The following is a 17,500-nucleotide window of genomic DNA, read 5'->3' as shown; positions in this document are numbered from 1 at the left end:
ATAAAGATATAAAGAAAAGAAATAAAATGCATTAAGTTTCACAAAAACGAGCGTAGCCTATACTTGTTGCACAGTTTTATTTTTTTTCTTGTAAATCTGTTAATTATATAGGACTATTATATTTATATATTTTGTGTGGTCCTATTTATTTTATTCCTTTTATAGAATTCATTTCTGTTTTTCTCTTTTTTTATTATTTATAAAATATACTTAAATTGTAAAAAAAAAAAAAATCAGAATAATAAAATGAATTACTTAATAAATGTAACTATATTGAAACTCTTAATGTCTGTTACATAAAAATATAACTATATAAGCTAGTTTTAGATTTATAAATCTATTTTGGAGACAATAAAAGGTTTTATTGTATAAATAAGTAAAATACAAAATATATATTTTTTTTATTATCAGCGTCAAAACTCTCAATGTCATTTAAAAATATATTATAATAACAATACATAATTTAAAAAAAAATCTACTTTGGAGACAATAAACATTGTATTGTACAAATAAGTTAAATAACAAATACTAAAATATTTTTTTAAGCAGTGCTGGAACCTTATATTATATGATATCATTCCTTTATTGAAAAGAAACATTAGAAGTAACTGTTAATTATATTATTATATCTATCTAAGTTTGGAATAATAATTTTTTCTTTTTCTTTTTTTAAGAAAGAAAGTCTCTTCTGATCACCAAGGCTGCATTTATTTGATCATAAATACAGTAAAAACAGTAAAATTGTGCAATATTTTCAATTTGAATAATTTAATTTGCACATATACACATACAATAATAATAAAATATCACACAAATATCGAATTAAAGTATATTTAGATTTAGAGAGAGAGATGAGCAAGAGTGACAGATACAGAGATCTACTTCCAGCTCATCATGTCATTACTTATGAATCATAATTGTTACTTAACTTTGACATGAACTGAAAACAGACAGAAGAGATACTCAACAGACACTCATCAACAAGTCAAGAATCATACAAACACGACTGAGAGCTCTACACAGCCGAGAAACACTGATAATCACAATCAGAGTCTGAGAGATAACGACACAACACGACAGAGAGAGAAACAAACAGAACTCACCAAAGTTTGCTCATACTGCAGCGCGCGCTGGTCTGTTCCGTCCACAGCCATGACTGCAGCTCACTCACACACACACACACTCACACACTCACAAAACACTCTCACACGCGCGGAGGAGAGCTCACGACACAGCAGAACCCTCTCCAGCGCACAGACACGAGAGTGAAAGCGCGGCTCCTGCGTTACGTCACGCTGCGTGACTGACTTCTGCGCCTCTGAGCTGAGAAAGAAAAGAAGTTTGTGTTCGGCGGAGCGTGGGGCGGGGCTTGCGGAGAAACTCCGCCCACTACGCGCTCACGTAGCCTGCGTCTACACTATAAACTATAAAACAGGTCTACACACATTCCGAGCGCACTACGTAGACTACATGAAAGACACACTCTGAGCACAAACTATGGTTATTAAAACAAATAAGTAAGGGTTTTTAAACGAAACTACAAACGTCTATCTATCTATCTATCTATCTATCTATCTATCTATCTATCTATCTATCTATCTATCTATCTATCTATCTATCTATCTATCTATCTATCTATCTATCTATCTATCTATCCCTATTGGTATTGTATGTATTGATATTGTGTCCATAGCTTTAAAAAAGGTGAATAATGTATTTAAAACGAGGGTTTATTAAAAAAAAAAAGTGTAACAAATTACTAATATTTTTAAAGAAACGTTTAACATTATCCTAAAAGCTAGTTTTATTATTATAATAACACAATGGAATTAGAACCTTGCAGACAATAGATGTTTTATTGTTTAAAAAAATATTATTTTTATCATCGTCAATGCTGGCACCTTATTTATTATTTAATTTATTCTCATTCTTGCATGTATTGATATTGTGTCCATAGCATCGATGTAAAAACAATTATGTCAATAATTTACTTTGACACATGAAAAATAGATAAATAAATGACAAAGTTGCCTAAAATGCTGTCTAGGTACAACTTTGAAATGATTTCGCATCCAATATATATGTCTAATGTGATTACATATAAATATTAGGCCTTCAGTCATTTCAGTTTTAAAATGGACTCAGTTTACCTGAATTTACCCTATAATTTACCCTGATTAACCCCAGTATATTTCAGAAGTGTATATAGATGATAAACAGCCATCAGAAATGATGCAACAAGTGAAAGCAGATGCTTTTATTCAAAGAGGATGTTATTCAAAGACTTTTAGACTAATTTATTGACAAAACATGCAGCAAAAGAATGACTCTGAAGCTGAAAGTCGAGCGGATCTGTTCCTCGAACACATGCAGATCTCTCATAGAGATCAAACATTCACCTCACATAAACGCCTGGGTAATCTTTAAATAGAAACTAGCAGAAATGTACAGCCGCGCATATAAACTATCACTTTATGACTGCATTCTGTCTGCAGGACGAGCCTCTGTTAAAATGTTTTATCATTATGCGTAAAGAATCTTTATATGCTTCCAAGAATGTTTTCTTTCTAATATGAATTGAATGTTGGCATCCAGCGTTTTTTTAAAAACATTTTAATTTGGTTATTTTAACATTAAAGGAATTTTCTGTTTGATCATTTTGCAAACAGTATGGGAACGTTACTTTTGAATGTTTTCTAAACGTTCTAAAACAAAAAAAAAGTAACTTTTGAAAAATGTTACAACTGAACATTCAACTGAAATGTTTCAGAAAAAATGTTACAATGTACACTCTTAAAAAATAAAAAGGGTTCTTCACAGAGATGCCATTTTTTGGTTCCACAAAGAACCATTCAATTAAAGGTTCTTTAAAGAACAATCTCTTTCTAACCTTTTTATAATCTAAAGAACCTTCTTCAGATGTTAAAGGCTCTTTATTTAGACAAAAAAAGATTGTTCTATTGCATCGTGAAGCACCTTTATTTTTAAGAGTGTATAACATTTTGAGAACATTAATAAAGATCAGATAACGTTGAATGAACGTTCTATTAATGTTACTGGAAGAACATTGCCAGAACGTTCTGATAACGTTAATAATTTTAAACTCATCACGTTGTTTCTCGGTACAGCTAAAGGAAGAGACCTCAAACTTCTGTAACATCAAACTTTATCAGCTTATTAAATGTTTTAAGAGGAGAAAGTAAATGAGTAACATTTATTTGATCTTTTTCTTGAATTTCTTGCGAGAGGATCAATGTGAACGAGTGTATATAAAAACATCAGAGCAACTGAAATGATTTTCCAACTGTATAATCTGTCTTCATATGGTAGCTTTATTATAAAACATGCATGAGACCCGTATCTAAACTGATATATGATCACATATAATATTCCAGTAGCCAGCCAGACCACATTAAGACGGTTTGAGCAGCTGGAATCTGGTTTGTTGCTGGTTTAAGATAATATTTTCATGTTCCAAAACACAGCTGGTTTAATCTGGATCCGGGTGAAGAAACACTGCATGACTTACACACAAAAATTCCTCAGAAAAATTGAGCTTTTTTTTGTCACAGAAAATGTGTTGTTTAGAAAGAACTGAACTTAAACATTTGAAATAGTAATAAAAATATTCTATAAAATAATAAAATCACCATGCAGAATTTTCAAGATATTTTAAACAAATAGAAGGCATAAATGTCTCCCTCTCCTGGTGAAAATTAAGCATTAAAACAAGGTCATTGAATCATAAACACACACACCAAAAAACTCTAAAACTCCAACATAATATTAATTTAATAATTTTAAAACAATCCACTTTTAATTTAATTATATATTTTTTTTTATATATATAGTATTTAATTTTTAAATTTTTTTTATTATTATTATTTTTAATACTAGGCAACATTTGAAGTCATTTGATCAAAACCTTTCATCAAAGTTGTCCTAAAACCTAAATGCATTCTTGTCTTAAAGACAACTCTGATGAACTTTTTTGATCCACTTCAAATGTAGTACATTTTTTTAAATATATTTTATTTCAGTTAATGTTTATTTTATTTATTTATTTGTTATTATTATTATTTAATGGTTTTAAATGTAGTTAACTATAATAAACCTCATTTTGAGAATAATTATACATTTTATTGAAAAAACAAAAAACATTTCATTTATAACCTTTGGCTGTGCGTGAATCGCTGTGAAAATACGAAACGCATACAAGGAGGTCAAATCATATTTTGCTTTCAGTCTAAGAGGATAAAAGTAGTAAACAGTGAATATCTTTTGCTTAACAGGAAAATGTATATATTTTTGGAATCGCAAATGTAAATTAAGGACTGCATCAAATACTTTAGTTCATAATAATCTTTGTAATCTTAAGTAAACATCTTAAAGCCTTTGCTTTGTGTATGCTGGAGTTTCATTTGCTCAGCTCAAGTGTGTTTGTTCATCGTCTGGGATCTTCATGTACTGTACGTGTGTGTCGAACACACTCTGGAGCAAGATGACAAACATTCAGGTTAATGATTATTTCTGAGGAGAGAGGAAGAACGTCTGGAGATTTCTGTGAAGAAACTGAAAGTGTGACAGAAAGAACTGGTGGAAAATCTGACGCAATATTATCTGGATCACTTAAATATTAAACAGAGGTTAAGATGGTTATGAGTCACAGTGATTATACAAACAAAACCTGAAACAGTACAGACAGAAATAATCACTGAACACTAAAAAAAAATTTTTAGTTCTCCTTTACATTTTTATAAAATAATCTGTTAGTTTGATTTCAAAACAGGGTTACTATTATAAATTAAAACCAAAACTAAAACTTAAAAAACAATTGTTACTTGAAATTAAAAAATACAAAATAAAAAAAATACAAAATACAAAAAGTGCATTAACTATTAATTAATAAAATTAGTAATATTAATTTTAATATTAATTTAAAATAATATTACATTTATTAATATATTAATATTATAGTATTAATTTATTAAAAAGCATTAATTCAAAATAAATAAATAAATAAATAAATAAATAAAAATGATAAATCCACACAATTAATTACTATATCTACATTTAAAGTAATAATAATAATAATAAAAATTATGTAAATAATTGAAAATATGTATACAAATAATAAGAGTTTCTGAAATATTCATTATAATCACCAAATGAGTTTAGGATTCTATCGAGCAATAAAAGACTCAAACAGAGGGTCCTGAACATTTCTGATCACATTAGAAACATCAGACGCTTTAATCTGGCTGAACTTTGACCTTTGCTGTCACTCTCTGACCTTTAGTACAGAATAAGCTGTGACTGAAGGTCAAAGGTCACTTTAATATCATGAAATATAATCTGTCTGAATGGAGCTAAAACTACAATGTTCAATTACCAGAATGCTTTCTACTGGCAATCGTGATTTTAATTTTCACCATTACTGTAAAACATTAATTATACACTTTATATTTCAAAGAATCAGTGGTATTTTGGGAGAAATATCCCTCATCCAAACACACACACACACGTCAGTCACGTCTCTCTGATGATGAGGGCTCAGCCAATCAGAAGCCAGTATTTTGGTCAGTCACGGTCAGTCGTTGTCCTTCCAAAATTGCCAGCACATCATATTAATGGAGCGCAAATGCACGACAGGAACTCTCTCTCTCTCTCTCTCACACACACACACACACACACACACACACAGAGACACACACACACACACACACACACACACACACACACACACACAAACACACTCTCTCACAAAAACACACACACAGGCACACACTCTCTCTCTCTCACACACACACACACACACACACACACACACACACACACACGAACACACTCTCTCACAAAAACACACACAGAGACACACACACAGGCACACACTCTCTCTCTCTCTCACACACACACACACAGACACACACACACACACACACACACACAGACACACACACAAACACACAGCGTCTGCTTCAGTGAGGACATTGTGCGGCTCCAGTGATGTGTGTGAGAACCGTCTCTCTCTCTGTCTGTGTGTCCGGTGGCGGTTAACGAACGCTAACCGATTAAACCTTCTACTAACCAACCCTGGAGCAGGAGGAGTGAAAAAACAACACAAACTGTGTCACTAACAACACTTTAAACTCTCACTCAATGTAAAACCTAATTCAGAAGAAAAAAAAGAAATTTGCAGATTCCGCTTTTTTTGTTTTATTTAGTTTTGGTGTCTGCAAATAATTACAGAACAGGAACACACAAACATGTGTAGAGTTTATGCACTTTTTGATTTTTCTTGATTTACCAAAATATAGTTTTTTTTAAACAGAAAACATTTATACATTCAACACACACACACAAAAATATATCTATACATACGAGGAGTTCATAACTCTGTTTTTAACAATTTTCTAAAATCATGTTTTTTCATTGTGCATTCCAATTAATCTCAATCAAACTGCAGTTGTTTTGATTAGGTTAAAAAATAACTAACACTAGCTAACACAATAAAACATGAGAACATAATAAAAAACATGATGTTAGAAAAAAGAAAAAAAAAAACGAGTTATCTGTTTTTGCAAATAAACTTCATATATATATATATATATATATATATATATATATATATAAAATCAGCACCAATAAACCTTGCAACTTTTGTTTCTTATGTCTGAAAACGAGGTAGGAATTGAAGAAATGCATGTGATTCATCTTCCAAAAAGGTTACATGTGTTGAAAACAACGCACATTTTTTCCTAATATTGTTGTAATTATTATATTTTATTTTTTTATTTTTTTAACAGCATTTACATTTTCTAGATTTATGACCAAGAAACTAATAAAAAGTGCAATATTTCTCCCGATATTGTTATTATTACACTTTATTTAACAGCAATTCTGTTTTCTTGCTTAAAAAGTGCACATTTTGCCCCTAGTTATGTATTTATTTAAATTGTCTTGATTTCCAATCCAGATACCAATAAAAATGCACAATTTCCTCAGTGTTATTGTAATCCTTATACTTTACCAGCATTTCAATTTTCTAGATTCATGATCAAGAAACTAGTAAAAATAGCACTTTCTCCAATACTGTATTTCTAATATAGTTATTATTTAACAGAATAGTAATACCAATAAAAAGTATGTTTTTATTTATTTTTCTCTGAGGTTACACTGCAATTCAACTAGAGTTTTTAAAATGCAATAGTGAAAATGTTATTCACTCGAGGTTTTTTTGTTCTTGTTAAAAAGCACCAATAAAACACAGTGTTAAACTAAAATGTACTTAACAGCAAAAAACCTAAATGAATCAGAATGAGACTTAATGCTCTCATGCTGCTTTTCTGCTACAAGAACAAAATTAAAATGAAAATAAATTAACAACAAACACTTTAACCAACAAGTGATGGAGAGGAACGCTTAATGCCCATCGCATTCAGAGAACAATCTGTATATAAAACCCCCCTTTTTAGTCCACTTCTGCAACAAGCACACATTTCCATCAACTTCTATTGTTTTACACAGAGAATTATACATACTACAGGCTGACACACACACTAACAGAAACATTTACACTGGTTAGAATGAATTGAAAAACAACATTTACTTCATTTATATATTGCTGGCACAACTGGAAAGTGGAATTAGTGCAGAAATGGGAACAGAAAGAGACTTGAAGGAGAACAGACACTCGTGAATCCTTCAGTAAAAACAGAAAGCGTCTCTATAGAGCTACTAATGGTTTTGTGCGTTTGGTCTCTGCTTCACCTGCTGATCTGATGCTCCAGGAGTTGGTGGAGTGCAATGGTTTCGGTCATGGTTCCTCGAACGCCTCGGTCTCTGAAAGTGGACAGAACGGGACGCAACCTCACACCGTCTGCCGGCGTGCAGCCTTCGATCGCTTCACGCAACTGAAACACACACCAAAATTTCAAACAGCTGCTTTCTATGTGAATATCTGTTAAAGTGTAATTTATTTCTGTGATGCGCAGCTGTATTTTCAGCATCATTACTCCAGTCTTCAGCGTCACATGATCACATGATGATTCGCTGCTCAAGAAACATTTCTGATTATTATCAATGCTGATCACAGTTGTGCTGCACAATATTTTTGTGGAAACTGTGATGCAGTTTATTTTTCAGGATTCAAAAATGAATAGAAAGTTCAAAATAATATCATTTTTCGAAATAGAAATTTACTGTACTGGTGACCTATATGTTCAATTCTTTATTTATTTATTTTGTTTGTTTTCTTTTTCCCCCTTTTTTTTCTTTTCTGTTATGTTATAAAAAATACAAAAATAAAAGTTGAAAAAAAAAACAATGTATTTACTGTCACTTTTGATCAATTTAATGCATCTTTAATGAATAAAAGCATTAATTTCTTACATCAGTGTGCATTAAAATGTCCTAATTTAGCTATAAGCCCTTAAAAGACATTATTTCTCTCAGAGAATATTTATAATCTTAAAAAATGCACTACAAATTAACTAGAAGTAAAAACTAGGACTTTTTTTTTTTTTTTACTTTTTGGTAATCTAAAGAACTTTTTCTCTGCTACAAAGAAACTTTCCTGTGATCTTCAAGGTTCTTTACTGAACCATAATACCAATAAATAAGCAATAAATAGATCGCCTACGTCATAAATCGCCTACGTCACTGTGATGTCACCGCTCTAGCTGGAGGCAAAACATAAGGAAGAACTCATAGCAGGCGCGCTAAAAGTTTGAGGTTTTGACTTTAAAATGTCGTCTTGTTGTGTTTTTGGCTGCCAGAATAGAAGGAACAGCACTTTTGGTTCAAAACTAAAGTTTCACCGGATCCCGGCCGACATTCCTTCACAGAAATCAAGAAGACAATTGTGGTTGAATGCAATACGGCGTACAGACTAGACAGAGACGATCATAAATAATGCTCGTGTTTGCAGTGCAACACTTCATATTAAGTAAAATAATCTATGCATATGTACTGGTGTGTTGGTTTTATCTAGTACAAATCAGCAAGTTTATATTTTATAGGTGAAAACTCGCCAACCTTCAGCGCACTAGCTAGCTTAAATGTTAGACAAACATACAGCGATAGATGTGTGTGCCATCCTTTGAATGGTCTCTTAAAATAATCCACATTGCTAATCATAGTTAACCCAGCTATAGGTTACATTAGACAATAAGCCTTGACAAAATTCCCAAACCACCCGAAAGTAATTCATATGTTGTCTAGGAATATCCAAAACCTGGTTAAAATGTTTCCAATGAGAAACAAGATACAAGAACTACACCAGGCTTAGCTAAAAATAAATAAATAAATAAATTAGGCTACTGTAATGTATATCCACTCGTCATTATATTTTGGTCAGATAACCAGTTTGGTCAGTGAACTGAGTGATCAACTGAATTAATTGATAAATGTATGCTAACTCCCACTTTTTTTATTATTATTTTTTGTCACGGTCCCGCAGAGTCAGTGACTGTACATATTCGGACAGTTCCGAACCTTCTTCTGCATCCATGTTTAATAAATCCCTCCTAAAAACGTGCTAGTTTACGCTTGTCAACATTGCGTCCGCGCCTCTTTTTGCCTCCAGCTAAGCCCCGCCCACCCAGAGACGTTGCAATGTTTACAAACTTTTAAGGGCTCTATAGTGTAGATGATGTGGAAATAGTTTGATCTGTAACTCCTGAATGTCATTTTTATGTGACTGATAAGTTCCCACCTCTTTCAATGAAACAGCTCCGATGAGTCGCCCGATGCTGGTGACGTAAGCGTAATCCAGATTCAACACAGAAAACATGGTGTGAGTCTGTCGGAGAGAAAACCAGAGATGTTAAATGTGAATATTAGAGCAGACCACATTTTTATTCTTCTTCTGAAATAAAGTGTGATGTTTCATGTGACGTAGAGTAGCATTACAGTTCGCTTTGGTGAATTTCTCGAATCATTCTTAATATTTGCAAAGCAATCGCAACTTGTTCAAAAGAATGAGAAACTGCTTTTATGATGTGCACATGTGACTAGATGAACAAGCAGTTTTGAGAAGTTCATTTCTGATCTGAGAAATGCCCCGAAGAGACTGAGAAAAACTGTAACTAACATCACATCATCATGATTATGATGTCACAATTGCACACACCTTGTGCAGTGAAGTGTGCTCTACCAGCTGGAAGGGGGCGGGGTCAATCTTACAGCTGCTGAAGGTCACCTGCTCGACAAGCTGTTGCTCCTCCCACTCCTCAATCTGCATTCATTTCCAAAGATACTGTATGTGAGTGTGTGTGTGTGTGTGTGTGTGCTGGTATTCCCTATTTTATGAATACTAAATATCCCCACAAGGATAGTAACAGAAGTAAATTTTGACCTTGTGGGGACAGTTTTTGGTCATCATGAGGAAACAAGCTTATAAATCATACAGAATGGAGTGTTTTGAGAATGTAAAATAGCCTGTAGTTTTGTGTGAGGGGTAGGTTTAGGGTAAAGGTATAGAACATACAGTTTGTACAGTAGAAACACCATTACACCTATGGAATGAACCCATAAAAAACATAAAAAACACAACATTTTTAAAAAAACCTCACCACCTCAAGAAGTATCGTATCATCCTCTGCGTCTGAGTCATCCTGGAAAAAGATGGAAACACAAAAAAACACAAACACAAAAACACAATTAACAAACACACACACACACACACACACACACACACACAAACACTCTTAGGCTGAAAACAGAATTATCTAGTTTATTTTTTCCCTTATGTTTCCAGTTCAGGATTCTTTCTTTTCCATTAATATTTTTCTGGATTCTGTTTTGATTGCTCAGTTAAATCTGAATTATTTATATATATATATATATTTTTTTTACAATAATCAGGCCTATGAAATCTTTTTTTTTTTTTTTTTTTTTTATTAGAAATTATGTTGTCAGTTTAAATTTTTCTGGACCTACATGTATGATTTAATATACACTTCTTATCAAAAACGGTCCAATGAAGACTTAAAACATTAACAATTTAACCTTTTTTATTTTTTAAATGTAATGATATTAATGAAACAATTTTTTTTTTTTTTTGCAAAGTGCTGCACAGCATGAAAGAAAGATGGTGATATTCCTTAAAAAATAAAATGATTGTAAATAATTTTGTTATAATTATCACAGACACTAGCCATTATAACAATTTTATTATAACACAGACCTATTTTTTATTTATTTGTTTACGACTAGATTCTGCAATTCCAAGGCAATGCTTGCAAGTTTTCTTGTGTTATTATTAAACTAAATTAAAAAGGCACTCACTTACTCAAAAGCACCACTGTAAATTTCTGGAGCACATTAGTGTGTGTTGGATGTCTCACCTCCATTGCCTCGATCTCAGGACGAGAACAGAAGAACTTTTTTAAGTTAAGGCCAGAATCATAAACACCTGAGAGACAGAGAAAGTTTCATATATCCACAATATGTACTTATTTGCTATTTAAGTAAATATTTGATCAAGTGAACTTAACTCAACATCTGATATTAAGTGTTTTGCAAGCATAAATATATAAATTAAGAATTAAAAACTAAGAAATATTTTACATGTACACATGACCAGCCATAGAAAGTCTATTTAAATGTGAAGGATGTTTTATGTCATTTTAAGATCAAAAGAAGTCAATGGGAGGATCTCGATATTACTTGTAATCTCTTCTTCGTCTACAGGCCACATCATAATACAAAATTTCAGAGGTTTAACCATATAAACACACTCATACTCACCACTACAACAAAAAAACAAAAAAAAAAAAAAAAAAAAAAAAAAAAAAAAAATAAATATTGGAAATTTGTGATGCAAATCAGTGGCTGCAGCAATAGAATACAGCATTTCAGTATTATTCTAATAGTAAAATGTTCACTGTCTGACCTGGAAGCGAACCTTGTATCTGACAGGCATGGTGGATGCATTGTCCTCTCGCAGATGCTGCATTCGCTGTGTTAAGAGCCCCAGTAACTGAACGCGCTCGACAGAGCCCAGCAAGAGCATCGACTCTGAGAGACATGATGAAAGATCAGACAGAAAGATCAGGACAACACTGTATGTATCTAAAAAAAATCTAAAAATCCAACTCTCCAGTCATGCAATGTTTATTTGTAAACAGCTTTCATAATGCATTTCATTTCAAAGAAAAAAATAATAAATAACTGAAAAACTAAACTAAAAAAAAAAAAAAAATTTTAAATACAATTACAATTGAAAATTATTCTAAAAATATAAAGCTCATTTAATATTTTTAATCTCAACATCCTGTCAGCATAGCGAACGGATCACAAATATTATTTAAGTTATGTGTCTGGCCAGTCCCTATAGATTTATGCCCACATACATTTTTACATATTTATAAGTTAACTCACTGGCATACAATAACAAAACCAGCACCAACACTACAGTAGGTGAGAAATAAGTGTGTACTGTGTGTGTATGTGTGTGTTTGTACCTGCAGATTTCACCAAAGGCAGTGTTTTCAGATTTCCTGAACGTAGGATCTTGATTATGTCTCTGTAGGTGGAGTTCAGTGTGATATAACGAACATCTCTTTTCATAAAGTCCTCCACATAAATATTATACTTCCTACAGACAGAGAAGAGGTCACTGTGAAAAGCTTTGATGCACAACAGAGAAATACTTCAAACTTAATTTTGAATGAAGGCAATTCATTTCAAATGATTTTACACTCGTGGAAAAAAAACTTAGAGTTTTATTCTTCTTTAAAGTCTAAAGGTTTTTACTGAGGGGTTTATTCATATATCATTTACATGTTTTTAATGCACTTCATCTATTTGCGTCTATAGATTTCAATTACAATGCATATCTTTAAAGAGATTTTTCTCCACTTCAGCAGCACTTACAAACACCAAAACTTAGAGTTTTATTACTCTTTAAAGTCTAAAGGTTTTTACTGAGGGGTTTATTCATATATCATTTCCCTTTTTTAATGCACTTTATCTATTTGCGTCTATAGATTTCAATTACAATGCATATCTTTAAAGAGATTTTTCTCCACTTCAGCAGCACTTACAAACACCATAACTTAGAGTTTTATCCCTCTTTAAAGTCTAAAGGTTTTTACTGAGGGGTTTATTCATATATCATTTACATGTTTTTTAATGCACTTTATCTATTTGCGTCTATTGATTTCAATAACAATGCATATCTTTAAATAGATTTTTCTCCACTTCAGCAGCACTTACAAACACCAAAACTTAGAGTTTTATTCCTCTTTAAAGTCTAAAGGTTTTTACTGAGGGGTTTATTCATATATCATTAACATGTTTTTTAATGCACTTTATCTATTTGGGTCTATAGATTTCAATTACAATACATATCTTTAAAGAGATTTTTCTCCACTTCAGGAGCACTTACAAACACCAAATCTTAGAGTTTTATTCCTCTTTAAAGTCTAAAGGTTTTTACTGAGGGGTTTATTCATTTATCATTAACATGTTTTTTTATTGCACTTTATCTATTTGCATCTATAGATTTCAATTACAATACATATCTTTAAAGAGATTTTTCTCCACTTCAGCAGCACTTACAAACACCAAATCTTAGAGTTTTATTCCTCTCTATATTCTGAAGGTTTTTACTGAGGGGTTTATTCATTTATCATTAACATGTTTTTTTATTGCACTTTATCTATTTGCATCTATAGATTTCAATTACAATACATATCTTTAAAGAGATTTTTCTCCACTTCAGCAGCACTTACAAACACCAAATCTTAGAGTTTTATTCCTCTCTATATTCTGAAGGTTTTTACTGAGGGGTTTGTTTATATGTTATTCACACTCATTTATAGAACATTTTGTTACTAGAAACATGGTGAAAATGTGTTTTTTTTTCTTATGGTTGTTATTTTTAGATTTATGGAGTGATAAAAAGAGAAATTCTAAATAAAAAACATTTAACTCTAATATGTCAACAAAATCAAAACAAATTTTGAACCTAGTTTTATTCAATGTTCAGACTTATCTTCTGAAAATGTGTGCAAATTAGTGCATTTTTAATTATATAATGCATCATTGGCAAATTGCAAATGATGCATTATATAAATTGATGAAATGCATCAAAAATCACATTTCAGAAAACTTTGAATACAAAACATGTTTGCAGTTCTTGCTGCAAACATGTTATATGTATGTTAATGTATGTAAATGTATGTAAATGTTAATATGTATGTTAATGTGTTAAACCTGAGCATGCTGGGTAAACTGCAATTACTGTATATACACTAATGTATTTCACACAATACTGATATTAAACATCTGATATTCTAGCTATTTTTAGTAGTATGTACACTTTAAAAACATGATGACATTCTACTCGAACTGAAGTGTTTACAAAATCCTTTGAAAATAAGTCAAAATTAACTGCTAAGAAAAGTTTTGGTGGTGCAAAGGATCAGCAAAGTGTGAAATGGAAAGAAAAGATGAAATGTAGGGATGAAGAGACTTACTCTCGGTGGCCCCAGCTAAGCATGGGCAGGTAAGGCAGTTTTTTAATGCGGATAGCCGTGTCATAGATGGAAGGCTGAAGACTCTGAGAGACCATGTTGGCCAGAATCACAGAGATCAGGATGGGCAGTGTATAATTGATCTGACCCGTCAACTCCATCATGATCACACCAGTCGAGATCGTGTGAGTGACTCCTGCCGCTAACGCTGCTGCTCCTGAACACAAGCGAGATTTACAGCTGATTAAAAGCTAAATCAATGCTTAATTTTGACCAAGTATTCAGACGTAACTGATGTGTGCATGTCTGTCTCACCTATAACAGCATACGCTCCGGGCACTATGTGGTATATGTGTCCATCAACGTTAAATCCATCGGGAAACAACGTGGCCAAACCTTCACCCACCAAGCGGCCAAAGGCAGCACCTGAAACACACACGTATGCATTCCCTTTAGTGTGAGAGTCAAATAAATCATCATATCAATAAATACTGTTAAAAATTCACACCGTTCACACCAAGAACTATGACTTAAACCACCAGTCAAAATTGTGAAATAAATTAAGATATTTTAATGTTTTTAAAGTAAGTCTTTTCTGCTTACTGAGGCTTCATTTATTTGATCAAAAATACTGTAAAAATGTATAATATTATTACAATGTAAAATATATGTTTTCTATGTGAATATCTGTTTAAACTGTAATTTATTTCTGTGATGCGCAGCTGAATTTTCAGCATCATTACTCCAGTCTTCAGTGTCGCATGATCTTCAGAAATCATTCTAATATGCTGATTTGCTGCTCAAGAAACTTTTCTGATTATTATCAATGTTGAAAATAGTTGTGCTGCCCAATATTTTTGCTAAATATTACTCTGAATGTAATTCCAAAGATATCATTATTTTCTTTTGTTATAGTTGCAGTGTGGACTTCCCTATATACAGTAGAGTTAGAGGGATTTTTTTAATCTTTATGGTTTTAGTTACTGTTATAGTTCTCATCCATGGTGTGAACGGGCCATAAAAATGTGGAAATGCACAAAAAAAGAAAAAAAAAGAAAAGTAAATATCATGTTTTAAATAAAACACACAAACACATACCAATGACGAAAATGGGAACGAAGGAACCACATGGTATAGGAAGGGTAATGGAAAGAGCAGACATCCAGAACTACATAACAAACAATAGTACTGCTCATTAAAACACAACACACACACACACACTCACACGCATACACACACACATACGCACGCGCAGGCAGGCATGCATGCACACACACACACGCACACACACACACGCACACACACACACAAACACTCAAACACACACACACACACGTACACAAACATACACTGTGCATCAAAAAACAAGTCACAATAATGTTTATATTAAAATAGAAAGAAACATCAGTTGATCATTATATGAAGCCTTTAAAGCAACCAGATTTCTGAATAAAGAAGAGGTTTAGATACTCATCTATAGTTTGAGGACAAAACTGTGTGTCTGTGTGTCTATTTACCTTCATGATGATGAAGACGGAGAGAATGATGAAGACGTTAGCCTGCGGATGTTTCCAGGTGGCTAGGTGATCATCATTATCAAAGTCTGCTACGATGCCATGATTTGACCAGGTGCGATTGTCAAAAAATGAAATCAAGGAATCCTTTTTTGTGAGCTATAAATGGTGAGGAAATTATGTCATAAACACGAACTGGTTCTATATTAACAAAAAGTAGTACTTTAGACTTTTTTTAAAGGAACAGTTCACCCAAAAATGAAAATAAGTTGAAATTCACCCTCAGGCTATTCAAGATATTCAAGTCCTCGTTCAAGATTAGGACACATTTCTCCAAATCTGATGAAAAAACAAACTCATTCTGATCTTGGATGACCTGAGAATGAGCACTTTTTGGGGGGTAGGGGGTGGGATACTATTCCTTTAAAAAGACATTGGCTTTCATGTTTCATTTAACTGCTAATTGTGCATGTACTGTATTTAAAAAGGCAATTTTATTGTAGTGTATGACTGCATTTGCTGCTAATGGAGCATTTTATTGCCTCATTTTGAGTCACTGATTAATTAAAGAGAATAAGAGTGAGTGTATAAAAGAGAAAGAGAGAGAGAGAGATGATGATGCTGTATTTTATATGAGTGAGTGTTGTTGAGATTGATTAATGAATGCTTTAATGTTTCTCTCAGCTGTCTCATTAAGATTATATTAACTAGATAGAGAGAGAGAGAGAGAGAGAGAGAGAAAGATGTGCAGAGAGAGAGAGAGAGAGAGAGAGAGAGAGAGAGAGAGAGAGAGAGAGAGAGTGTGTGTGTGTGTGTGTGTGTGTGTTACCCGTCCACCCATGAACTGCCCAAAGCCTGGAGGGAAAGTGAGCGTAGAAATCAGCACAGAGACCAAAGCCGAATATAAGAAACAGCTAGACAAAAAAACACATGATGAGACACAAACAAAGACATGTTTGGCACATCATAAACTTTTTACAATATATACAGCAGATTCTATTATTACCTAACATTACTTTTCATGACATTTTACCCTTATCGTTAGTTCTGCTGTAAGAATCCCTTACTTCTTCATGAGGAAGCTGTTCTTGGCTTTCTGCTTCTTCACAAACAGAGAAATCTTTCCATACAAATACACAAAGAAGGCACCACCAAAGCCACATAATATCCTGGAGAGAGAAGACCACAAACCATGAGAGGAGTGCATTACAGCGATTTTACAACAGTTATAGGCATTTTAAGGAGTATCTCTGTAGAGAACAATGTCATTTTTAAGCCTAAACACATACAAAAATGTCTGCTAGTGCCACAAAAACAAATATACAAGCCTTAATAGGTTAAAAAGATTTGGCTTGTTACTTAAGTGTACATTTTGTCTGCTACCACTATTTATTTTACTTGAACACATTAAAACATGCTCAAAAAATATTTGTTGTATTTACAATTAAAAAAAAACTTTTACACTTATTTTCGTTTTATATATATATATATATATTATATATA

The 17,500-nt window shown here is 32.5% G+C and overlaps 2 protein-coding genes across 2 annotated transcripts in view; both read right to left on the bottom strand.

Moving 5' to 3' along the window:
• Window positions 1–1,368, bottom strand: part of LOC109079791 (chloride channel protein 2-like) — a 79,409-nt gene extending 78,041 nt beyond the window's left edge. Inside the window, exon 1 of the mRNA XM_042740018.1 lies at window positions 1,104–1,368. Coding sequence (XP_042595952.1) covers window positions 1,104–1,154 — 51 coding nt within the window. The 5' untranslated portion in view covers window positions 1,155–1,368. The remainder of the gene's footprint in view (window positions 1–1,103) is intronic.
• A 5,267-nt stretch (window positions 1,369–6,635) lies between these two features.
• clcn2c (chloride channel 2c) overlaps window positions 6,636–17,500 on the bottom strand; it is an 18,395-nt gene continuing 7,530 nt past the window's right edge. The window contains exons 10-23 of the mRNA XM_042740090.1: window positions 17,065–17,166; window positions 16,827–16,911; window positions 16,001–16,156; window positions 15,582–15,651; window positions 14,799–14,909; window positions 14,487–14,700; window positions 12,468–12,601; window positions 11,889–12,021; window positions 11,671–11,753; window positions 11,349–11,416; window positions 10,578–10,616; window positions 10,133–10,237; window positions 9,716–9,802; window positions 6,636–7,913 (exon numbers count right to left, since the gene is read on the bottom strand). Coding sequence (XP_042596024.1) covers window positions 7,767–7,913; window positions 9,716–9,802; window positions 10,133–10,237; window positions 10,578–10,616; window positions 11,349–11,416; window positions 11,671–11,753; window positions 11,889–12,021; window positions 12,468–12,601; window positions 14,487–14,700; window positions 14,799–14,909; window positions 15,582–15,651; window positions 16,001–16,156; window positions 16,827–16,911; window positions 17,065–17,166 — 1,534 coding nt within the window. The 3' untranslated portion in view covers window positions 6,636–7,766. The remainder of the gene's footprint in view (window positions 7,914–9,715; window positions 9,803–10,132; window positions 10,238–10,577; window positions 10,617–11,348; window positions 11,417–11,670; window positions 11,754–11,888; window positions 12,022–12,467; window positions 12,602–14,486; window positions 14,701–14,798; window positions 14,910–15,581; window positions 15,652–16,000; window positions 16,157–16,826; window positions 16,912–17,064; window positions 17,167–17,500) is intronic.

Source organism: Cyprinus carpio, chromosome B15, assembly GCF_018340385.1.
Source record: "Cyprinus carpio isolate SPL01 chromosome B15, ASM1834038v1, whole genome shotgun sequence".
In the NCBI taxonomy this organism is placed as follows: domain Eukaryota; kingdom Metazoa; phylum Chordata; class Actinopteri; order Cypriniformes; family Cyprinidae; genus Cyprinus; species Cyprinus carpio.
The sequence above is the reverse complement of the archived record's forward strand: the minus strand, read 5'-3'. Positions and strand labels throughout refer to the sequence as shown.